At 37.8% G+C, this 26,523-nt stretch overlaps 1 protein-coding gene across 31 annotated transcripts in view; it reads left to right on the forward strand.

Annotated features, from left to right (window-relative positions):
- Positions 1-26,523, forward strand: part of FAM13A (family with sequence similarity 13 member A) — a 425,230-nt gene that overhangs the window by 355,718 nt on the left and 42,989 nt on the right. For all 31 annotated transcript variants that reach the window (XM_078366841.1, XM_078366843.1, XM_078366849.1 and 28 more), the window contains 2 exons: positions 534-713; positions 16,244-16,430. In XM_078366841.1, coding sequence (XP_078222967.1) covers positions 534-713; positions 16,244-16,430 — 367 coding nt within the window. The remainder of the gene's footprint in view (positions 1-533; positions 714-16,243; positions 16,431-26,523) is intronic.

Genomic DNA, 26,523 nt, shown 5'->3' on the forward strand with positions numbered 1-26,523 from the left:
AGATTATGCCATATTGTTATGAGTTCTAATTGTTCTGGTGCGTTTTCTCCCCAATAGCATTATTTTCATATAATTTTGTCTTAGATTCTAAATAGGCATCATTAAATTATTTGTGCAGGTTTGCTTTGCAAATCACTCTCTCTTCCTCTGTAGAGTTGGTATGAAATTGCCTTTGAAAGAATAGGTCTATTATTATTCTGTGAGGGCAAGAAAAGAATCTTTTCTTTCTTCCTTATATTAATTGACTCCTGTTTCCTGAATGCCTCATAATTGTTGCTATACTTGTCATGAGCAGTTCAGCAATGCTAAATTCTCAAAAATGAGAAACATTTATTAAACTGGCAGAATTGTTTTGTTTTTAACACATAATGCAGATAATTTTTAGATTAACGCCTCAACATCTCTTTTTGCTCATGAAGTTTTAAAGACCTTCTGTTGGAAATACAGACATTCCCATAACTGTAGGCACATATTTTTTAAGGTGATCACTGATGAACTTGACTGCTTGAATGACTCTGCATTCTTGTTGCCAGACTCTTAGAAAGAACCATCCGATCAGCTGTAGAACAACATCTTTTTGATGTTAATAACTCTGGAGGTCAGAGTTCAGAGGACTCAGAATCGGGGACACCACCGGCATCTTCTGCCACATCCGCCAGACAGCGACGCCGCCAGTCCAAGGAGCAGGATGAAGTTCGACGTGGGAGAGACAAGTGAGTTGGCACTGGTTCTTCCTCTTCCTTAGATTTTCTCTTCTTTTTTAAAATATACACCCGAATTAGTCATGTGTTATAGTCATACCTCCTGGTTTTCTCCCATTTCAATATTTAGGTTAAAAATTGAAGAGTTTTCAGTTTAACCATTCTAAACTTAGCTACGTTTGAAAATTCACAGGTGATTGCATAAATATTTGTGTTTCGTCCAGACATTTGGTATGTTCTTGGAAGCCACCTCTGATTGAATACACTCTATGGCTTCATTATAAATATCTTATTTAGGGGGATTCTGAACCTTGGGCAGAGAAAGTAACCATATGCTTGTCCAAAGGTTTTTTTTTTTCCTTGCTAGACAACATTATGTTGGCTATTAGACTCGTTTATTAGGCAGCAGATTTCTTCATTATATTTATGTGATTAAATAGTCAGATGTCACTATAATACTCTGGCATTTGATTATGTTTTAGTATAATAAAGGTTGGACTTAAATCTCAAAAAATGAAAAGCTTAAGTTCTTTATTATAATAATCACTAATTTTAAGGCATTCCCATAATATGAATTTTAAGAACAGTATTACATAGAGCTTTATTCTCCATTAAAAAAGATTTAGTAAAATATAGATGAACAATTACCATTCATATTATTTAATAATCATGATTTAAATTGTCAAGGAAAATAAATTTATATAGATAATAGACTGTATGTATTGATACATTTTCCCTGAAAGTTCCAAGTTTATTTTTATTGACTGTAGCCGTTACCCTTTCTCTGGTTGTTGTTTTGAACTCCTTATTAAATGTAAAAAACTAAATCAAACCAGACTTTAGTCCCCTCATTCTTTTCCTTTCTTTTCTTTTTTAATTTTTATTAATATGTAATATTTGTAAACCTCTCATTCTCATTCTTTTTCACCTAGACTCATAATCTACATTAAACCCTTTGTGGAAAAAGAAAAAAAAAAAAAAACCTTTGTTTTGCTTAAAGAAAAACACAAAAGATAAATAGTATAAATAAGTCTCATGCTGTACCTCACTGAGTTGTTTAAGGGCTATATTAGCAAATGTAATTTTAGAAATAAAGCAGTATCAATAATATATCCCACTGATTTAAAATAAATTTTCTTGGCGCTGGTGGATAGAATAGTTGCAATATTCCATTTAGAAAACAGGAAAGTTATAGAAGATATTTACATTTCTTCTCCTATGGCATTGCATGAGATATTTACATTTAAAATTAGCTACTGGCTTGTTTATAAAAAGTGTTAAGAAGTATAATTAGTTTGTATACTACCTCTAATGTGTTATACTGAAAGCACAAATTGTTCATTTAACACTGTTCTTATCTTCTGCCTCATTTTTTGCTGAGGAGTATGTAGCCACACTTTGCATTTTAAAAATATCCTCAGTGTGTCACGATATCCTGCTTTCCACCCTCTTTGTTTGGACAGAGGGCTAGCAGGTGGGAGTGGGAAGTCGTGGGGAGCAGGACAGAGAGAACAGAGAGCGATGGTGCTGATGGTGGATGCTTGGCATCTTGAATCTTGGAATACAAACAATATCTAAGCTGACACACTATGACACAATCGTGTCTTCATAGTCCTTCAACTCCCAGCCCACACTGAATGGCTTCTCTTAGTTCTGCAGGTCTTTGGAAGAGTGAGACCCTCATCTCTCAAAGCCCCAGATCCAATAATTTTGTCTGACCCAGCTTTGACCACAGGCCAGTAGTTATTTCCTACAACCCTCTCCCCTCATCTTCATGCTGGGTTCTGTCATCCTCTCACTCACCTTCCTTGATCCAGCATTTTCATTCCACTTGTTTCCTCCTAGGTCCACTCCTTTCCTTTTGCTCATCTGCTTGCTTAAAATACTTTTCCAGCATGCTGATTCTTTCAGCATCTACATTTTGGTCTCAAATTTCTCTTTTAACTTTCCTTTTAATGAGCCACCATAGAGATCCTCTCCAAAATCTCCAGGAGAGTCATGAACATGTCATAAATTATAAGAAGGTCAAGAATCATAAATATAGCCTACAGTCAATGGATTTGTCACAGTATATGCTTATATACAATTGATTCATTTAAGATTTATCACAAGGCTTACTCAAAAATAAAGATTAAGCTAGGCTGTAATATTCTATTCAAAACTATAAGCATTATGAAATGGTATTTAGAAACATAGAAATCTATATTATTATCTATTATTTTGCCTCTAGTAACTTAGAGATGCAACCAATTAAAAATTGTTCTTGAAGAAGCCAGTGATGACTATATTTCAAGATGAGTAAGACAGTCAGTAAAGTCATACTAAAGTCATTATGGTCAATTTTTGAAATAGCAGTAGCAAAGATAGACAAAGACTACAAATACTTCATTCATAGGTATAAATGATTTATTTGTCTGAATTCATAAGGAAATATAATCAGACCTATATTACTGTTTGCTACAATAAAAACAAAAGTTTAAACAAAATCTTCATTATGTAAAAAGATTCAACTAAATTCCTTTACTAAAAAAATCTGCCATCTGCCAAGTTTACAGAAATGTGAAATTTTGGTCATGGGTATATGGAAGTTCGTTGTGATAGTTTCTCTACTTCTGTATATATTTGAAAAATTTTATAATAAATATTTTTTAAAAGCAAAGCATCATTTAAGTGAAAATCGTTTTCAATCTTCGAAAAACACAATGAATTGGAAAATTGATTTAAATGTTCCTTTATTATATAAAGACTATATTAAAATTCTACTGCAAAGTGAAAGAAAAGCAGGCTGTATTTGGGGAATAATAAATAGTTCAGTATTGCCAGGATATTAACTAGGTATGCAGGGGTGAGGAGAAAATCCTAAAAAAATATGGAAATAAATCTAGATAATGAAAGTGAGAGGTCCAGAAATCTAAGTTCATTCAAATCGAAGTTATGTCAAATATGCAAATAAAAAGGAATTGAGTACACCTGCTCCATCTAAGATTAGATTTGAAGAAATACAGTCATGTGTTTTATACAGAACTGTATCTAAATCAAGTGCCTCCAAGTCTTCAACAGTGATAATTGAGCACCCAGTACCATAAGGTGCTACAATGATGAAAAACAGATATTGCACCCAGACTCACGGATCTAGAGTGAAATTGAAATTAAATTTCAACAAAATGTAGTAGAAGAGACACATGGATGCACATAAAAGCAAGGACTTTCCTTTGGGGAGTACAGGATTTGCACATGAGCACAACAGCATGGTCAGATTTTCATGTATCTATTTTGACAGGATTTATTCTAGTCATTCAGTATTCAGAAAGATCATAAACTTTGCTTTCTTGTTTTTAAAAATAGTTTTTAGCTGTTGTCTTTAGTCTACTTGGGTTGCCATAATAAAATACATCAGAAATTTATCTTCTGACATTTCTAGAAACTACAAGTTCAAGGTCAAGGTGCCAGTGGTGTCAGTTTCTGGTGAGGCTTCTCACATTGGCATGCAGATGGCCACCTTGTCGCTATGTCCACACGTGCCCCTTCCTCTGTGTGCACTCTCCTGATGTCTCTCCCTCTTCTTACAAGGACATTAGTCCTATTGGATTAGGGTGCTACCCTTATGACTCTTTTAACCTTTTTTACCTCCTTAAAGGTCCTGTCTCCGAATACAGTCACATTGGAGATTAGGACTTCAAAATGTGAATTTTGAATGTACACAAGTAGTCCATAATAGCTTTCAAACATAAAAGGTCCTCCATTTTATTTTATTTTATTTTTGATTTAGGAAAGTTTTATTTCTGGTTCATTAGACAAAGCCCTTAAAAATTACCTTTATATTCTATGCCAAATACCAACATCATGTTGGAAGTTAGAACTGTGAAAATAATTAATTACAATTCACTTAAGTACACCATGGATTTTCCCCCATCCTTTTTACTTCTCCATAATTACAGTTATTATAAGCATAGCTCTTATCCCACTATATCTTCCACTTCCTTCCCCAAGGGTTACTGCAATCAGTATGGTACATGTACATCATATCATATACAAGTATCATAAGGCACATATAATCATATGGAAATGTATGACTAGGGAAGGGATAGCATTAAGAGAAATACCTAATGTAGATGATGGGGTGATGGGTGCAGCAAACCACCATGGCACGTGTATACCTGTGTAATATACCTGCACGTTCTTCACATGTACCCCAGAAATTAAAGTATAATAATAATAAAAAAATTAAAAAGACTGTATTTTGTTTTGCAACTTGCCTTTGTACTTAATATCTTAGGCACCTTTTCTTCAATATATCTAAATCTATCTCTAATTTTTCTTCTAAAATGCTTTATAGTATAGATTTTTCTCATTTATTAATCATCCTCCTATTAACAGTTACCTAGATTGGTTCCATGTGCCCATTTTGTGAAATAGTGCAACAATGTTTAGTCTCACAAGTGCACATATGGGTATTTTTTTATAAGACAGATAATGTTAAGTGAAATTGCTAGCTCAAAAGTACACATACAAAGCATAATATAATTTTTTTCATACTTTCTGATTGCTTTTTTTGTTGCATTTTATGTTTTGGGGTACATGTGCAGAACATGCAAGATAGTTGCATAGGTACATACGTGGCAGTGTGATTTGCTGCCTATCTCCCTTTCACCCACATCTGGCATTTCTCCCCATGCTATCCCTCCACAACTCCCCCCCACCGCTCTCCCTCCCCTATTCCCCACAATAGACCCCAGTGTGTAGCACTCCCCTCCTTGTGTCCTTGTGTTCTCATTGTTCATCACCTGCCTATGAGTGAGAACATGAGGTATTTCATTTCCTTTTCTTGTATCAGTTTGCTGAGAATGATGTTCTCCAGATTCATCCATGTCCCTATAAAGGACATGAACTCATTGTTTTTGATTGCTGCACACATATTCCATGGTGTATATGTGCCACATTTTTCCAGTCCAGTCTATCATCGATGGGCATTTGGGTTGGTTCCAGGTCTTTGCTATTGTAAACAGTGCTGCAATGAACATTCGTGTGCATGTGTCCTTATAGTAGAACAATTTATAGTCCTTTGGATATATTCCCAGTAATGGGATTGCTGGGTCAAATGGAATTTCTATTTCTAGGTCCTTGAGGAATCGCCACACTGTCTTCCACAATACTTGAACTAATTTACACTCCCACCAGCAGTGTAAAAGTGTTCCTATTTCTCCACATCCTCTCTAGCATCTGCTATCTCCAGATTTTTTAATGATCGCCATTCTAACTGGCGTGAGATGGTATCTCAATTTGGTTTTGGTTTGCATCTCTCTAATGACCAGTGACGATGAGCATTTTTTCATATGTTTGTTGGCCTCATGTATGTCTTCTTTCGTAAAGTGTCTGTTCATATCCTTTGCCCATTTTTGAATGGGCTTGTTTGTTTTTTTCCTGTAAATCTGTTTGAGTTCTTTGTAAATTCTGGATATCAGCCCTTTGTCAGATGGGTAAACTGCAAAAAATTTTTCCCATTCTGTTGGTTGCCAATTCACAAGTGACTGTTTCTTTTGCCGTGCAGAAGCTGTCGAGTTTGATTAGGTCCCATTTGTGTATTTTGGCTTTTGTTGTCAATGCTTTTGGTGTTTTGTTCATGAAGTCCTTGCCTACTCCTATGTCCTGGATGGTTTTGCCTAGCTTTTCTTCTAGGGTTTTTAAGGTGCCGGGTCTTATGTTTAAGTCTTTAATCCATCTGGAGTTAATTTTAGTGTAAGGTGTCAGGAAGGGGTCCAGTTTCTGCTTTCTGCACATGGCTAGCCAGTTTTCCCAACACCATTTATTAAACAGGGTAAGATGGCACTGTAGGAGCAGCTCAGGATTGCAGCCACCAGTGAAAGTGCAGAGGGTGAGTGGATGCTGCATTTTCAGATGGATCTTTATTGCCCACAGACTAGGAGATTCCCAGGTGGAGGAGCCCCACAGCTTGCCAGTGCATCTGTTTTGGCTGGCGTGGCTATTTCGGCTGGTGCGGCTGTTTCAGCCTGCGCCACAGCGCAGCGGCTCTCCATACAAAATACACTGGTCTGGTTGCCCTGTTAAACTGGCAATTGGAGATCTGGGAAGGCAGATTAGCCCATTCATCTGTTTAAATGGGACTGAAACGTAAAACTTAAAGCCAGGCCAGGAGATTCCCAGGCAGCCACGTTGTTTCAGCTGGCACAGTGGGTTGCCGCACGGGAAATCACACAGATCCCGGTGCCCTTTCAGCAGGTGACTGGAACACCTGGGAGAGAGTCAACCATTCAACTTAAAAAAAGGTCCTCCATTTTAAAGTTATAGTTGGGGCCAGGAATGGTGGCTTACCCCTGTAATCCCAGCATTTGGGAGACCAAGGCAGATGGATCACTTGAGGCCAGGAGTTTGACAGCAGCCTGGCCAATATAATGAAACTCCATCTCTACTAAAAATACAGAAATTAGCCTGAGTGGTGGTGCACACCTATAGTCCCAGCTACTCAGCAGGCTGAGGCAGGAGAATTGCTTGAACCTGGGAGGCGGAGGTTGCAGTGAGCCAAGATTGTGCCACTGCACTACAGACTAGGCAACAGAGAAAGACTCTGTCTCCAAAAATAAAAATGTAAAAAAAATTTATAATTGGACATTTACCCCAAAAGCTAGGTTAATGAGTACGAAAACATAATTTGAAAAAGAACTAGTATTTGATAAGACAACAGGGTGATTAGAGTCAAAAACAAATTAATTGTACATAAAAATATCTAAAAGAGTATAATTGGATTGTAACACAAAGAATAAATGCTTGATGGAATGAATACCCAATTTACCTTGATGTAATTATGATGCATTGCATACCTGTATCAAAATATCTCATGTACCCCAGAAGCATATATACCTACTATGTACCCACAAAAATTAAAAATAAATAAAATAGAAACAGAAAAAATAAGGCTAGGAAAACTATGAAGAGTGATAAGAAGATAGAATTTAAATAGTAAAATAATGTTTGAGTTTTTAGAATTAGACTAAATGCATCCAGCCCTCCATAGGAAGTGCAGCTCTCTGTGCGTGGAGGGGAGAGATTGAGGAGTGTGTGCATGAGTATTTGTGCTTCCATTTAGTCCCTATAAGCTTTTCTTCCTGGCTTCAATTACTTTGTGCTTAGAATATCTCTTATAAATGTGCATAAATCTTTTATATAATTTTACTAAATATATATATATATATTCACGTTAAAGTTGGAAAAACACTAAAATATAGTGTTAAAAATTACCAAAGACAGTATAACTTTGAAAATATTATGATAGTATTTAATTCATAATTTTTGCCTCTGTTATACCCTGTCCAAAGATATGAATTTAGATTGCAGAAAAAATATTTAATGTTATCTTTCCAAAATGAAAGATAACATTAAATATTTTCATCTACCATATTTTCAATAGTAAAATATGGTATCTATTTTTACTCTTTAGAATTCAATTTATTTCTTTTTTTTTCCAATTACATATATACATGAAGTTTAATGTATAAATTAGGCACAGTAAGCAACAGCAATAACTAATTATACAGCAATAACTAATAATAAAACAGAATAATTATAACAATACATCAGCATCACTACCCTTGTGCTGTGGGGCCATTATGAAGTAAATCAGGTTGACTTGAACACAAGCCCCATGACACCACCACTGTCAATCTAATAACTGAGATGGCTGATAAGTGACTCACAGGCAGATAGTGTAAACAGCATGAATACAGTGGACAAAGCATGATGCATCTCTTTGGGAGGACAGAGCTGGACAGCATGAGATTTCATCATGCTACTCAGAACAATGTGCAACTGAAACTTCATGAATTATTTATTTCTGGAATTTTTCATTTAATGTTTTTTGAACTGAGATTGGGCTTGGGTAACTAAAAACTGGGAAAAGTAAAATCATGGATAAGGAGGACTAACCTGTATAGGCAGTTATTTGACTCAAATGGGGTAATATAATGTTATTTTTCTGTAACTTGTACTTTTTTTGCTTTTTCTTTTCTTTTTTTTTTTTCAGATGGAGTCTTGCTCTGTCACCTAGGCAGGAGTGCAGTGGGGTAATCTCTGTTGGCTGCAATATCTGCATCCTGGGTTCAAGTCATTCTCCCACCTCAGCCCCCCGAGTAGCTGGAATTAGAGGCGTGTGCCAACACACCCGCTAATTTTTGTATTTATAGTAGAGATGGGGTCTCACAATGATGGTCAGGCTGGTCTTGAACTCCTTACCTCAAGTAATCCACCTGCCTTGACCTCCCAAAGTGCTGGGATTACAGAACATGAGCCACCATGACAGGCCTGTAACTTGTACTTTTTTTTTTTTTTTTCATCTGTTAAGTTCTTTTTTTTTTTATTTTTTTATTGCATTTTAGGTTTGGGGGTACATGTGCAGAACATGCAAGACAGTTGCATAGGTACATACATGGCAGTGTGTATTGCTTCCTTTCTCCCCTTCACCCACATTTGGCATTTCTCCCCAGGCTATCCCTCCCCAGCTCCCCCTCCCACTGGCCCTCCCCTTTTCCCCCCCAATAGACCCCAGTGCTTAGTACTCCCCTCTCTGTGTCCATGTGTTCTCATTTTTCATCACCCGCCTATGAGTGAGAATATGCGGTATTTCATTTCCTTTTCTTGTGTCAGTTTGCTGAGAACGATGTTCTCCAGATTCATCCATGTCCCTACAAACGACACGAACTCATCATTTCTGATTGCTGCATAATATTCCATGGTGTATATGTGCCACATTTTCCCAATCCAGTCTATCATCGATGGGCATTTGGGTTGATTCGAGGTCTTTGCTATTGTAAACAGTGCTGCAATGAACATTTGTGTGCATGTGTCCTTATAGTAGAACGATTTATAGTCCTTTGGATATATACCCAGTAATGGGATTGCTGGGTCAAATGGAATTTCTATTTCTAAGGCCTTGAGGAATCGCCACACTGTCTTCCACAATAGTTGAACTAATATATACTCCCACCAACAGTGTAAAAGTGTTCCTTTTTCTCCACATCCTCTCCAGCATCTGTTGTCTCCAGATGTTTTAATGATCGCCATTCTAACTGGCGTGAGATGGTATCTCAATGTGGTTTTGATTTGCATCTCTCTGATGATCAGTGATGATGAGCATTTTTTCATATGATTGTTGGCCTCATATATGTCTTCTTTTGTAAAGTGTCTGTTCATATCCTTTGCCAAATTTTGAATGGGCTTGTTTGTTTTTTTCTTGTAAATCTGTTTGAGTTCTTTGTAAATTCTGGATATCAGCCCTTTGTCAGATGGGTAAACTTCAAAAATTTTTTCCCATTCTGTTGGTTGCTGATTCACTCTGGTGACTGTTTCTTTTGCCGTGCAGAAGCTGTGGAGTTTGATTAGGTCCCATTTGTCTATTTTGGCTTTTGTTGCCGATGCTTTTGGTGTTTTGTTCATGAAGTCCTTGCCTACTACTATGTCCTGGATGGTTTTGCCTAGATTTCCTTCTAGGGTTTTTATGGTGCCAGGTCTTATGTTTAAGTCTTTAATCCATCTGGAGTTAATTTTAGTGTAAGGTGTCAGGAAGGGGTCCAGTTTCTGCCTTCTGCACATGGCTAGCCAGTTTTCCTAACACCATTTGTTAAACAGGGAATCCTTTCCCCATTGCTTGTTTTTGTCAGGTTTATCAAAGATTGTATGGTTGTAGATATGTTGTGTTGCCTCCGATGCCTCTGTTCTGTTCCATTGGTCTATATCTCTGTTTTGGTACCAGTACCATGCTGTTTTGATTACTGTAGCCTTGTAGTATAGTTTGAAATCCAGTAGTGTGATGCCTCCACTGTGTTTTTTTTGCTTAGAATTGACTTGGCTATGCAGGCTCTCTTTTGGTTCCATATGAAGTTCATGGTGGTTTTTTCTAGTTCTGTGAAGAAAGTCAATGATAGCTTGATGGGGATAGCGTTGATTCTGTAAATTACTTTGGGCAGTATAGCCATTTTCACGATATTGATTCTTCCTAACCATGAACATGGAATGTTTCTCCATCTGTTTGTGTCCTCTCTTATTTCATTGAGCAGTGGTTTGTAGTTTTCCTTGAAGAGGTCCCTTACGTTCCTTGTGAGTTGTATTCCTAGGTATTTTATTCTTTTTGTAGCAATTGTGAATGGCAGTTCATTTTTGATTTGGCTTTCTTTAAGTCTGTTATTGGTGTAGAGGAAGGCTTGTGATTTTTGCACATTGATTTTATATCCTGAGACTTTGCTGAAGTTGCTTATCAGTTTCAGGAGTTTTTGGGCTGAGGCGATGGGGTCTTCTAGGTATACTATCATGTCGTCTGCAAATAGAGACAATTTGGCTTCCACCTTTCCTATTTGAATACCCTTTATTTCTTTTTCTTGCCTGATTGCTCTGGCTAGAACTTCCAGTACTATATTGAATAGGAGAGGTGAAAGAGGGCATCCTTGTCTAGTGCCGGATTTGAAAGGGAATGCTTCCAGTTTTAGCCCATTCAGTATGATATAGGCTGTTGGTTTGTCGTAAATAGCTTTTATTACTTTGAGATACGTTCCATCGATACCGAGTTTATTGAGGGTTTTTAGCATAAAGGGCTGTTGAATTTTGTCAAATGCCTTCTCTGCATCAGTTGAGATAATCATGTGGTTTTTGTTTTTGGTTCTGTTTATGTGGTGAATTATGTTTATAGACTTGCGTATGTTGAACCGGCCTTGCATCCCCGGGATGAATCCTACTTGATCATGATGGGTAAGTTTTTTGATTTGCTGTTGCAATTGGCTTGCCAATATTTTATTGAAGATTTTTGCATCTATGTTCACCATGGATATTGGCCTGAAATTTTCTTTTCTTGTTGGGTCTCTGCCGGGTTTTGGTAACAGGATGATGTTGGTCTCATAAAATGATTTGGGAAGTATTCCCTCTTTTTTGATTATTTGAAATAGTTTCAGAAGGAATGGTACCAGCTCCTCTTTGTGTGTCTGGTAGAATTCGGCTGCGAACCCATCTGGACCTGGGCTTTTTTTGTGTGGTAGGCTCTTAATTGCTGCCTCGACTTCTGATCTTGTTATTTGGTCTATTCATAGTTTCAGCTTCCTCCTGGTTTAGGCTTGGGAGGACACAGGAGTCCAGGAACTTATCCATTTCTTCCAGGTTTACTAGTTTATGTGCATAGAGTTGTTTGTAATATTCTCTGATGATGGTTTGAATTTCTGTGGAGTCTGTGATGATTTCCCCTTTATCATTTTTTATTGCATCTATTTGGCTGTTCTCTCTTTTATTTTTAATCAATCTGGCTAGTGGTCTGTCTATTTTGTTGATCTTTTCAAAAAACCAGCTCTTGGATTTATTGATTTTCTGAAGGGTTTTTCGTATCTCAATCTCCTTCAGTTCAGCTCTGATCTTAGTTATTTCTTGTCTTCTGCTGGGTTTTGAGTTTTTTTGATCTTGCTCCTCTAGCTCTTTCAATTTTGACAATAGCCTGTCCATTTTGGATCTCTCCATTCTCCTCATATGGGAACTTATTGCTATATATTTTCCTCTAGAGACTGCTTTAAATGTGTCCCAGAGATTCTGGCATGTTGTGTCTTCATTCTCATTGGTTTCGAAGAACTTCTTTATTTCTGCCCTCATTTCGTTGTTTATCCAGTCAACATTCAAGAGCCAGTTGTTCAGTTTCCATGAAGCTGTGTGGTTCTGGGTTGGTTTCTGAATTCTGAGTTCTAACTTGATTGCACTATGGTCTGAGAGACTGTTTGTTATGATTTCAGTTGTTTTGCATTTGCTGAGGAGTGCTTTACTTCCAATTATGTGGTCAATTTTCGAGTAGGTGTGATGTTGTGCTGAGAAGAATGTGTAGTCTGTGGATTTGGGGTGGAGAGTTCTGTAAATGTCCACCAGGTTTGCTTGCTCCAGGTCTGAGTTCAAGCCCTGGATATCCTTGTTGATTTTCTGTCTGGTTGATCTGTCTAGTATTGACAGTGGAGTGTTAAAGTCTCCCAGTATTATTGTGTGGGAGTCTAAGTCCTTTTGTAAGTCATTAAGAACTTGCCTTATGTATCTGGGTGCTCCTGTGTTGGGTCCATATATGTTTAGGATCGTTAGCTCTTCTTGTTGTATCGATCCTTTTACCATTATGTAATGGCCTTCTTTGTCTCTTTTGATCTTTGTTGCTTTAAAGTCTATTTTATCAGAGATGAGAATTGCAACTCCTGCTTTTTTTTGCTCTCCATTGCTTGGTAAATCTTCCTCCATCCCTTTATTTTGAGCCTTTGTGTATCCTTGCATGTGAGATGGGTTTCCTGGATATAGCACACTGATGGGTTTTGGATTCTTATCCAATTTGTCAGTCTGTGTCTTTTGATTGGTGCATTTAGTCCATTTACATTTAGGGTTAATATTGTTATGTGTGAATTTGATACTACCATTTTGATGCTAGCTGGCTGTTTTGCCCGTTAGTTGTTGTAGATTCTTCATTATGTTGATGCTCTTTAGCATGTAGTGTGATTTTGGAATGGCTGGTACTGGTTGTTCCTTTGTATATGTAGTGCCTCTTTTAGGAGCTCTTGTAAAGCAGGCCTGGTGGTGACAAAATCTCTGAGTACTTGCTTGTTCGCAAAGGATTTTATTTTTCTTCACTTATGAAGCTCAGTTTGGCTGGATATGAAATTCTGGGTTGAAAGTTCTTTTCTTTAAGGATGTTGAATATTGGCCCCCACTCTCTTCTGGCTTGTAGTGTTTCTGCCGAGAGATCTGCTGTGAGTCTGATGGGCTTCCCTTTGTGGGTGACCCGACCTTTCTCTCTGGCTGCCCTTAGTATTTTCTCCTTTATTTCAACCTTGTTGAATCTGACGATTATGTGCCTTGGGGTTGCTCTTCTTGCGGAATATCTTTGTGGTGTTCTCTGTATTTCCTGCATTTGAGTGTTGGCCTGTCTTGCTAGGTGGGGGAAATTTTCCTGGATAATGTCCTGAAGAGTGTTTTCCAGCTTGGATTCATTTTTTTCGTCACATTCTGGTACACCTATCAAACGTAGGTTAGGTCTCTCCACATAGTCCCACATTTCTTGGAGACTTTGTTCATTCCTTTTTGCGCTTTTTTCTCTGATCTTGGTTTCTCGTTTTATTTCATTGAGTTGATCTTCGACTTCTGATATTCTTTCTTCTGTTTGGTCAATTCGGCTGTTGAAACTTGTGTATGCTTTGCGAAGTTCTCGTTTTGTGTTTTTCAGGTCCTTTAATTCATTCATATTCCTCTCTAAGTGGTCCATTCTTGTTATCATTTCCTCAAATCTTTTTTCAAATCTTTTTTTAAGGTTCTTAGTTTCTTTGCATTGATTTAAAACATGTTCTTTTAGCTCACAAAAGTTTCTCATTATCCACCTTCTGAAGTCTAATTCCATCATTTTGTCACAGTCATTCTCCGTCCAGCTTTGTTCCCTTGCTGGTGAGGAGTTTTGGTCCTTTCTAGGAGGTGAGGTGTTCTGGTTTCAGGTGTTTTCCCCCTTTTTGCGCTGTTTTCTTCTTATCTTTGTGGATTTATCCACCTGTCGTCTGTGTAGTTGCTGACTTTTCGATTGGGTCTCTGAGTGGATGCCCAGATTTTTGATGATGAAGTATTTCTGTTACTTGGTTTTCCTTCTACCAGTCTAGCCCCTTCACTGTACGACTGCTGAGGTCCACTCCAGGCCCTGCTTGTCTGGGGTGCACCTATAGCAGCTGCAGAACAGTGAGGGATGCTACCAGTTTCTTTTTCTGCTATCTTTGTCCCAGAATGATGCCTGCCAAATGTCAGTCTTTTGGATGTAGAGGGGTCAGGGAGCTGCTTGAGGAGACAGTCTGTACTTTATAGGAGCTCAAGGGCTGAGCTGTGAGCTCTGTTGTTCATTCAGGGCTGTTAGGCTGCTACGTTTAATTCTGCTGCAACAGAACTCATAAAAAAAAACCTTTTTTTCTCAGATGCTCTGTCTCAGGGGGGTTGGGGCTTTCTTTGTGCGTGTCCGTTGCACTGTCCTGCCCAGCTAGGAGGCAGTGTAGTCACTATTTGCCTGCTGAGGCTCTGCCCTGCTGGTGTGAGGTTCGCCTGTTGCTGCAGGCTCTGCCCTTCTGCTGCGGTCTCTGCCCTGCTGCCATGGGCTACACCCTGCGGCGGAGTCTTTCTGTTGTAGCAGGTTGCCTCAGCAACGGCAGGCTGCGTCAGCAATGGGCGTGTACCACAGTAGGGGCGGATTGCCTCGGTAATGGCGGATGCTCCTCCCCCACCGAGCTGCACTGTCCTGGGTTCAGCTGTGCCCTCAGGGAACCTCTCCACCCGGAGCATTTGGAATTGCCATTTTGTTTGTCCCACTGCGCTACCCCAAATGCTGTTTCCCTGGAATCTCCTGGGCTAGCTCACTGTCCAAGTCCCATTCAGTCTCAAGTTCAGCCCTCTCAAGTCTCAGATTGCTGGTTCAACAGGGCACCCGGACCAGTGCGCTTTGAGCGGAGCACTGCGTAGCACCACTGCGCTACAGCGCCAGCCGCCAGCCTTACCGGCTGCCTGCTGCACCAGCCAAAACCTCTGCCTGGCATTTCACGTCTCTTTTATACCTGGGAATTTCCCCGTTCTGTCGGCAACAAAGATCCGTCTGGAAATGCGACCCTGACTCACCCTCTCCACGCATTCACTGAGAGCTTCAATCCTGGGTTGTTCTCACCGCGCCATCTTGAGTCCTCCTCTAGAATTCATTTATTTCAAGATACAGTTTTAGGTGTTTAGGTACATTAACTTAGTCATACCATGAAGGAGGGTACAGTCTCATTTATTTGTTCCTTACCAAGCTGTGGTACTGTGCTGATGGTTTCATTTGTGCCATGATATTGTTTCTTTTTTTTTTTTAACTCAGTTTGCTAATTTACTATTGTGAAAACCTATTATAGGAATGCTTAAGATATTAATGCTTAAAACTGTTTCATGAGTGTCAAATGAATTAAATTCTAGAATTATGACATTTATAGACATTTACATCTCCTTCTACAAGTATGTCATGAGAATGTCTGTGCTGGGAAGTACATGCAGATTTTGGTTAAAATGCTTTGTATTCTGTAGTTTTATTAATTTATATGAATCTTACTAAGATTCTTAAGAGTTGAGTTTGAAATACACATTTCTACAGTAAAATTGAAGATACAATTTCTTTTCAGATTTTTCTCCATACATTGTATTAATTTATAATTTTTAAATATATATATTAACATCTACTGTGAATAAGGAAATTTCTTTATAAACTTGCTCCTGTTTGAATACAGATTACTTTGGGTAAAATACAAAAGCTGTCCATTGGCAGAAACAGCCCTTGCCAATTTGCCTCTAGGAATCATTTCTCTTTCAATGTGATTTATTTGGCACCAAGTAGTCCCAGGAGTGGCACTTTGCTCAGATTCTGATCAGAGATGCAAACTGGAATGTTTGGGCACTCTTTGGATTTCCTATGTACGATATGATGTAGTTGGAGTATCATTAAATTGAGCTTTTAAAATAAAATTAAGGTTTTTTCTTAATTCAAGGGGACTTATCAACAAAGAAAATATTCCTTCTGGGTTCAACAACCTTGGTGATTGTATTTTGAATACCCAGGAAGTCGAAAAAGTACACGAAAATACTTCTGGTTGTGTTGGAGAAAGGAGCAAGCCTAAACGTCAGAAATCCGATACTAAACTTTCCGAGCTCCATGACAATCAATACGGTCCTGTGGTAAGTGACTATGTCTATAAAATTTTACTTGTTAGGAAAATTACATCTCGTTTCTTTGCTTTGTAAAAAAGTAAAAAGTAATTTTAGTCTTCAGTTTTATAACATTATAGAATATGAGTTCGGAAAGAGACCTTAGAGCTACTAAGTATACATATTTGTATTTCTTTTTAATAAATACAAAAATTAAGGCTGAGAAATATTACATTGTACAAAGGAACAAGAGACAGCACACACTCTGATTTCCATTTATTTTTTTTCTCATTGTTGCAAGCATTTTTTAATTTTGTTTTTGAAATAAAATTGTCCTAAAGCATTTTTCTTCTTGTTCCTGATTCTATTTGTTGTTATCTAAATGAATATGTCCTAAAGCATTTTTCTTCTTGTTCTTGATTCTATTTGTTGTTATCTAAATGAATATGTTTTATCAATTCATGAATGAAGTTAAAGCAACGTGAAATACACAGTGAAAGAGGGTCAGCTATCTTCATGTTCAGAAATTTAGTTTCAAATCTATACTCTTTTAAAGTACTTTCTTCCAAGTTAATCAGGAACAAAAAGAAATTAATCCCCTACATAGTTGCCTCAGAGCTGAATCCTGGATCATTAATTCAATGCATAGTGTAAGTTTTTACAAGTGGTTTAATCAATAGCTAAATACTTACTCAGTGTAGCTATTAACACTCATCATCCTTTTTCCTTTATGTGTTAGTTTCTCTGAAAAATAAGAAACAAAGTCCATCCCTTTAGTTTAAAAAAAAAAAAACCCAAAACCTGGAGATAAGTTTTATAACATGACATGAACTAGAATCCCTAATAAAAATAAGCAATATCCTCTTCTGTTTAATGTGCAGATCCTCTGATGTACTTTGTCACTGACCAGTTTTTAGCTCCATGCTGGGTTTTTCTTACATTAAACAAAATTCATGGGCCACCTATTTTCTCATTGTCAATTTCTACATGTGCTCGGAGAAGATTTCTAATTTTTTCATAAGTAAAATATATGTAAGTGCAAATCTAGGGTTTTTTCCCCCCATAATGTCTTGATGCATTGTTTCTGGAAGTAAACTGACCAGCTGGAATAGACAGAAATAATAATATTCATTTTGTTTTTAAAAGTAAATATTTAAATTAAATGATATTAAGTTCACTAGCACTTTATTTGGCCCATGGTTTGCTTATCTGCCAGAGAGATATCTGGTGACTAACAGTCTGAGACTTGGCTTTATAGTGTGAAAAGAAGCTATGAAGCAGACTTCTCAGTTTGAATCCCTTTTTACATTCATTTAGCCCATTAATTTTTCCACCAGGAATAGTGTCTTAAGTTAGTTAGATGGTAATCATTCATAGAAGTAGAAAAGTACATTTACTCCTTAGAATATTTGTTTACTGACAAAACTATGGACATGGTCTGTGCTGAAAAACATTGGGATGGAAGATATTCCATTTGGGGATTTTTATGTGAAAGAATTTGCTCCTACCTCAGTTGCCAGTTTCCGCATTCCAGGATTGTACATGTCACATGTGAGCTCAGTGGACCATGTCCTTATTGCAATGAATAATTTAAAACCCTGCCAATACAACTTAGAAGAAAATTTCCTCATCTGTAAACTGAGGGTGTTCTCAAAGATGTTTTCTAACTCTCATATTCTATTATTTTAAAAATCTAATCTTTGCAAGTAACAACAAAGCAAAGAGCCAGGGAACACAACAACTAGTATTGAGACTACATCCTGAAAGTTAAGTTGTGTATCTTTACTGCCCCTTTATTTTTAACCTTCTAATTTTACTTTCCCCAACTTACCTCCAAAACCTTTCCCTAGTGCATTCTAAGTTATTTACATTCTGAACAAACATTTGTTTCTATAGCTTAAAAAATTATACATAATTATAGGTCTTCTATGTGGCAGGAAATAGTTTAGATCCTGTGGATACAGTAGTGAGAAAAACAGATAACAATTCCTACCTTCCTGGAGCTGACATTCCAGTCAGGGAAACAGACAATAACCAAGATAAATAAGTAAAGAATAAAGTATATTAGATAGACAACTAGAAAGAAAAAATATGATGGGAATGGGGACAGGAACTGTGATGGGGCAAGGGATGCAGTTTTAAATGGAATAATCAGGGGAAACCTCTCCAAGAATTTGACACTTGAGTATAAAGAGCTAGAGAAAGCAAGGAAGCAAGCCTTACTGACGTAAGGGCAGGTGCAAGTACTCTGAGGCAGTTGTTTTCTGGAATATTCAAGGAACCACAGAGGCACCATTATGGTTAGAAAAGAGTGAACAAAGTGAAAGAGGTCATGGAAAGGCAGGGCAGATTAAATAGGTCCTCAGAGATCATTGTAAGGACCCCTCCTTTTTCTGGGTGACATCAGAAGCCATTGGGTTCTCAGTAGAGCAGTGATCTGATTTACTTAAATTTGGTGATGCTTTGTTGAAAATAGACAGTTAGCAGGCAAGGGCAGAAGCGGAGAGACCAGTTAGGAAGCATTATAGTCATCTGGGTTTGAGATGATGATGGCTTGAACTGAGGTGATACAAAAGCCAGCCATGTGGACTCTCGGGCTGTACACTGCACTGATCCAGGGAACACTGTTCCCATCAACTAAAACATGAATGGTTTTTCCTGCAGTTGTGCACTGCAGTGGTCATGAGGTGGGGGTAAGAAAGTGGACATATTTGAAGATAGAATTGACAAGATCACCTGATAGATTCAGTGTGGGATATGAAAGCAAGAGAGGAGTCAAAGACGATTCCAAGATTTTTGGCCTGTGCAGCCAGGAGATTGGTGTTGCCAATTTACTCAGGTGAGGAAGACAGAAGTTTTGGGAATCGTATCCTAAGTTCAATTTCTGACATGGAAGGATTGAGCTGCCCATTAGACATCCAAGAGGAGAGATATTAGAGAGGCAGCCGAACTTCTGGGAGAATGTCCTGCTTAGAGATACAAATGTGGGAGTCATGAGCATTATAAATGATATTTAAAGCCAGTACACTGGCTGAGATAACCAAGGGAGTGAATATGGATAGAAAAAGCCTTCACAAAAGGCCTCGACACAGAAAATGGGGAGATGAGAAACCAGCAGAGGAAACTTAAGAAGCAGCAGCCAGAAAAGTCAAAGAAAAATGAGGTAAGTTTGGTGACTTAGAAGCCAAGTAACCAAGGGTCTCAAAGAGGAAGGAGAATCAGATGAAGACTGAGAGTTCGACCATTGAAATAAGCAAAATGTAGCTCCCTGGTGATCTTAGTAAGAACGGTATTGGTAGAATGATGGCAGCAAGAGCCATTTTCAAGAGAAGATGGTAGGAGAGTAATTGATGAGTGAGTAATGGCCTCACAGTGGTCTTGCTGGCCCAAGGAAGACTTAAATGCAACTTAAATGTGCAGATAAAGAGGAGAATATGTTATAAACCTGGAAAAGCATCTTATGGATTTGGTATCTTTACAGTGAGAACTATCTGGCTGCTTTCTCCCTCTGTCCTTTTGCCTCTTGAGGATATCATGACCAGCCGAGACTGAGAGACAATAGATGATAATTCAGAGCTCAGAAATCAGGGGCAGTGAGGTACCAGTCTGGGTATCAGACTGCACTGCCTTATCTTGAATTATTGCCACAATCCCAACCTTTCCCTTTCCTTAAACCCCAGGCTCACACCTGTGCCCTTTCTTCTCTCTCAGAAGAAAACTTACCTCCTCTTTGACTTTGAAGAGCTGAAATAACCAGCTTCTGTTTCTACTTCCCTCACTCGCTTCAAAATTTCTCTAGCTCTCTGCCTGTTCTATTTGCTTACCTGCTCAAATGACAAAGTAAGTTTCCTAAATTCTAAGGCTAACCTCTAAGGTGAAAAGTATCTTTAGAAATTCTGTTTTCTACATCGATCTCCCAGCCCCCCTGATATGTACATATAAACGTATTTACACATACACACTTCTCTATTAGCTCATCTCCATTGGCCTAGAAAAAAAGTCTCTTTATCTCCAAACTTCCTCTCTAGGGCATGCATTTTATCCAATAATCCTACTTCTGCTACTTTGTTCTAGATGCATAATTTTTTTTTAAGACAGAGTCTCACTCTGTTGCCAGGCTGGAGTGCAGTGGCGCAATCCCACTCATTGCAGCCTCTGCCTACCAGATTCAAGCGATTCTCCTGCCTCAGCCTCCCGAGTAGCTGGGATTACAGGCACATACCACTATGCAAAGCTAATTTTTGTATTTTAGTAGAGGTGGGGTTTCACCATGTTGGTGAGGCTGCTCCCAAACTCCTGACCTAAAGTAATCCACCCACCTCGGCTTCCCAAAATGCTGGGATTACAGGCATGAGCCACCATACCCAGCCAGTAGGTTCATAATCTTAAATATAAAAAAAAAAACCCACATGTATTAATTTGTTCACTGCAAGTCTATTTAAAATCGTGGAGAATTAGAACATTTAAATGTTCAGAAATAGATGACCAGTTAAGTAACATTTGTATGTCAACTCAATAAAATATTCTGCAATGATTCAAAATTCTAGTTATGAAGATTATATAATAAAATAGAAAATATTTGACAAGTTATATTTTAAGTGCTTTGCATATATTCTCAGTTTTAATCCTCTGAATAATCCATAGGTAGATATTATTATTCCCATTCTAATCATGAGGAAAATTAAGCACAGGAGATTAAACTAAGTTACATGTAAGTGGTGGAGCTGGGATTCTACTGTACTGCCCTACAATGTAAAAATAGGTTATGAAGCAATATCTACAGTGCATGCATACATATGTATGAAATATTCATTCCTCATTCCTAGGAAAAAGGACTAAAAGGATATATAGCTAAAAGCGATTGTGTGATTACATTATGGTGGTGGCAATAGTATTACATGTAATTGTTTCTCTTCTCTCCAGATATGTTCTGTGTGATTATATGAATTTTAGATTATGACATTTAATATATGAAAAATAAAAACAAAGTCTGTAGGTCTCTGTTTTATAAACAACTTCCTTTAGTTTCCTGTACACTCTGAAATCTCAGTCAAGGTTCAAGAAAGGAGAACAGGTCTTGCAATCATACCTGAATTTCAGTTCCAGCTTCCTCACTTCATAGCTATGGCAAGTAAAGCATGTTACTTAGCCTTTTACTTCATCTGTAAAATATTAGTTTTTTGTGAGACCGTGTTTTTTTGGGAGACTTAAATGCAACTTAAATGTGCTAAAGAATAGGTAAAACTGAACACAGTAAATACGTTTCTGCTCTCTCTGCTCTGATGGCCAGTCTCTTTCCTTCATTTTATCATCACACATTTTGAACAGTCTGTACTTGTTAGTTTCACTTCTTCTATTGTTTGTTTGTTTGTTTGTTTGTTTTGAGACGGAGTTTCGCTCTTATTGCCCAGGCTGGAGTGCAATAATGCAATCTCGGCTCACTGAAACCTCCGCCTCCTGGGTTCAAGTGATTCTCCAGCTTCAGCCTCCCAAATAGCTGGCATTACAGGCATGCGCCACCACACCTGGCTAGTTTTGTATTTTTAGTAGAGATGGAGTTTCTTCATGTTGGTCAGGCTGGTGATGTCCCTGCCTCGGCCTCTCAAAGTGCTCAGATTACAGACATGAGCCACCATGCCCATTCTTCTTTTCTTATTTATACATCAATTCCTATAGTCTAGATTCCAACGTCAACCCCAACCCCAACCCTGTTCTCTACAGAATATTTCTTCATGTCACTACTGGTCTTCTGTGCTATGACTGGTCCCTGTGCTATGACTTCACCTAGTCCTTGGCCTCCTCAAGTCCTTGGGGTGTTTGATGCTTTGTGGCTCTTTTTCTGAACCTTTCTCCCTTGGTCTCAATGACATTGACCTCTCCTTGTCCTCATAGCACAAAGACTGTTTTATTCTTTGTTGTATCCTTCCCTGGCTAATCTCCCATAAATCATGTTTGTATTTAAATGTTACCTAGATTTTTGTCTCATATCTCTTTTCTATCTGAACTTTGAAAGCTTCTCCAATTTCATGGTTCCAATTGTTGCCTCTCTACAAATGACTTACAAATTAACATTTGATAGATTCTGTCTGCAGTTCACCCCAGTGAGTACTTTAAAGTCAACATGTTGAAACCAAACTCATCATCTTCTCCTCAGCCTCTTTTCCTCACAAGGATCAATCACATTATCTGATCAATCACATCTGATCAATCACATTATCTCCTTAGTCATTTTCTAAGTCCTTTCCATTTTCTTAACTCCATCCTTCCTTCAATATTTCAATCATTTGTCAAATTTAGTTGATTCTGCTTTTTAAAAAACGTTATGTGCCTCTCCTTCCCCTTTTTGCATTGCCATTACACAACTGCGGCTCTTATTATGACTAGTCTAGAATATTGAAACAGCCACCCAACATGTCTCCAGGCCTCCAGTCACTTTCCACAACATGCTGTCTGCTGCTACAAAACAATTGTTTACCTAATGCAGCAATTTTCAACCATTGTTTTCAGTGTAACACAACTCAGCAAGAACTCCTGTCAAAAACTTCATGACCATGATTTTCTGGGTGGTGTCATATATAATGTAAAAAAGCCCAATAGTGTGAACCACTGACTTAAGATTATTTATTCCTTCAGTCACACAACTAACTATATGACAAACACTATTTTCAACACTAAGGACACAATGTGATCAAAACAGACACAGTCTGCCAGCTTCCTGAAGTTTACATTCTTGTAAAATGAGATACATAAGAAAGAAATATCTTAGTCAGATGGCAATGCATGCTCTGGAGAGAAATAAGACAGAATAAAGAGGATGGAAAGTGGGAAGAGGTAACGGATCACTTTTGTAGAGAGGACGTTCAAGTCAGGCCTCACTAAAAATGATGCTTGTGCAGAGCTAAAGGAGGTGAGGGAAAGAGCCATCAGGATATCTGGGGAGAGAAAATCCAGGCAGAGGGAGCAGCATGCTGAAGCTTGGAGGATGGGCAAGAAGTGGCCATGGTTAGAACAGAATTGAGAGGGGCATTGTAAATGAGGTCAGAGATGCAGCAGAGGTCCTGATCACCCAAGGCTTCATAGCCGTTTTTAGGACTTCAGCATTTGCCTTAAGTAGGATGAGGAGCCACAGAGATTGAGAGGGGAAAGAAGCCATTTTGTAACATACCTTATGAAAAGATCACTCTAGAAATGTTGTTAAGTATAGTGCATGGGGTGATGAGAAATGGATAAGGATTAAAGTAAAATAATTCACATAATCTAGTAAAGAATTTAAGTAGGCAGTTAGATATATTAATCTGGATGTCAATGGAAAGATGAAATAAAAATTTTGCAAGTCTTTGGCACACAGCTGGTATAAAAAGCCTTGAGAGTGGATAAGCTGACACCAAGAGACTGAGTATAAAGGATAAAAAGAAAGGGTCCAAGGACTAAGCCCTGAGACATACCCACATTTAGAGGGGAAGCTGATGGGACGGTAGCACCCAAAGTGTCTAAGAAGGAGCTGCTGCCAATCTCTGGTGCAACCTGGAGGCAAGAGCCTTATTAGATTTAGGTCCAGAGAAAATCGAAAGAAAGAAATCAGAATATGGAGTGATATTTCACATATATCTAGCTAACCCACAGCTGCCTTGATGGGAGCTATTTTGGTGGGAAGAGGCAGGAAAAACCTGATTAAATGGGTTCAAGAAAGCCTAAGAGGAAATGAGTTGGATACTACAAGTATGGAAAGTCTTTGGACAGGTTTTGCCCTACAGGGGTGAAGAAAAATGAGATAGCAGTTGAATAGAATACAATAGGAAGAGTTTTTAGAAGGCAGTGATGTTACAGAATATTTGTGTAAGACAAGCCAATAGAGAGGGGGAGATGACGATGCAAGAGAGATCCATTGTAGGAGCAGTGTTCTTGAGTCAGTGATAGGGGAGGGAACCTAATGGACAACTGGAGTGGTATGATCATAAATCACTCTGATCTAAAGACTCTCTCATCAAGAATTCCAACAGCTTTTCCCTACTTCGAGTAACACCAAAGGTCTATCTTTGTGTTCTAACCACAACCTACCCTTCATCTAAGAAGTGAATATTCTTCTAACTTAATACAGCCTCTTCATGTTTATATATACATCTAGGATTCCTTTTCTTTGTGTACTATTGAGTAAGGAAAGAAGGCTATATATATTCAATAGAAGCCATACTTCAAATATCCATAAAACCCTCTGGTTTTTTTACTTTCAGTAAGTGAAGTATTCAATAAATTACATGAAATATTCAACTCTTTATTATAAATGGGCTTTCTGTTAGATGATTTTGCCCAACTGTAGGCTAATGTTAAGTGTTCTAAGCATGTTTAGGCTAGGCTAAGCTATGCTGTTTAGTAGGTTAGGTGTACTAAATGTATTTTTGGCTTATGATATCTTCTAATTACCATGGGTTTACTGGAATATAACCTTCATGGTAAGTTGAGGAGCATCTGTACCTGGTAAAGCATTGTATTGGCCAGGTCTGGAAGCCACATATATCACTTTTCACATCCCATTGGAGAGAACTTAGTCACATGGTTGTATCTGATCACAAGAGAGGCTGGGAAATGTATCTTGCTGGGCACATAGCTACTTTATTATGGTGGAAGAAGTGTAGCGTGGGTTTGGGTGGACAACTAGCAAACTCTTTCATAGGCATCTTTCATGATACCAGTAGTTCTTTTTGACTATGGATGAGCTTATACAATTTTGAGCAATAAAACATAAAATGTACAAAAGGGTACAAAAAGGAATTTCAATATGCCATTATTCCTTTCTTAACAAGACTCTGTTCTCCTTCTCTTAGAGCTCAAGGTTAGAATAATGAACCTGTTTTGACTAACAGCATTCCTGTAGCCTTCAGATTGAGCTGTTTGTATATTGAGAGAGGCATTTTTGCGTGTGTCCTCTATAAGGCTCTGTCAGCATTTTACGGTTTTAGAAGATGAATTTGTTTTTGCTCCAAGTGTTTTCAAGTGCTTCAGTCAGTGGTCAGACAGGTTTTGAGCCTAGCTTTCAATGCCAACACAGAAAGGGAGAAAGAAAAAGAATTAAAAATAAATTCCACAATCTCAAATGAAATTTTATCAAGGATTTTGCTCTTTTAGACTTGAGGTTATCTTTCTAATTGAGGAGAATGGTCTTTAAAATTCAGTTCCTCTGACATCCCAAAATTATCAAAATAAACTATGTCATAGTGAATCTGTGTTTTGAAAGTCACTGATAGAACTTATATGAACCAGAATTTTATGGATTATAAAGTAGGCTTTATCTGGTTGAAAAAAATTACAATGCAAGAAGCAATTTTATTAAATTACACTTAAAGTCACAATCTGTTCTTTGCTGTTTTTTGAAAATTACCTATTACCTTTAAAATATCCTAAATTTAGAAGAGGAATTAAAATAAAAGTTAATGCAATAAAACATTTTCACAAACATTCTATTTCTCCAACCTCTGATCAATGAAAACATTAATGGACTACCCTTTTACCACACCTTGTAGAGATGTATTTGGGACATAAAACAGTTTAAAGCCTTCAAAGGACAATGACTCAATATTTTCTTGTAAAACAAGTACTATTAGTAGCTGGAGCATATCTGAAGGTCCAACAGCATACTTCTCAAAAAACATTCTGCATTTCAGCATTATTTTAACCTGTACATTACATTGTTCTCTTCCCTCATCTTAGTGAAGTAGAGAGACTACTGATCTACTTCTTTATCTTAATCATTCCTCCCTAACACCAAGACAAAGAATACAAATTCGAATCTATAAAACGTTTTGTGCCCATGAAAATACATAGTTTTGTTACTGTACTCATAGGTATCTACTGCCCTTGTTAGTTTCATTCAGAAAACATTGCTTTTCTGGTTGTAACCTTCTTCAGATGTTCCATTTCCAAGAGGTATAGGTGCAACCCAACTACCTTAGGAAAGGAACACTGTGTACTTGCATGTTGTTTTAGTGAAACCAATGAATATTCAGCAGTCTCAAATGTGTACAGAAATAACATTACAATTAGAATTATTGAAAAGCCTTAGAGCAGAATATTAAATGATATCAAAAATCAACCTTTGTGAATTACATCTACAAAACCTCAAATTGTT

This window comes from Callithrix jacchus, chromosome 3, assembly GCF_049354715.1.
Source record: "Callithrix jacchus isolate 240 chromosome 3, calJac240_pri, whole genome shotgun sequence".
Classification (NCBI taxonomy): Eukaryota; Metazoa; Chordata; class Mammalia; order Primates; family Cebidae; genus Callithrix; species Callithrix jacchus.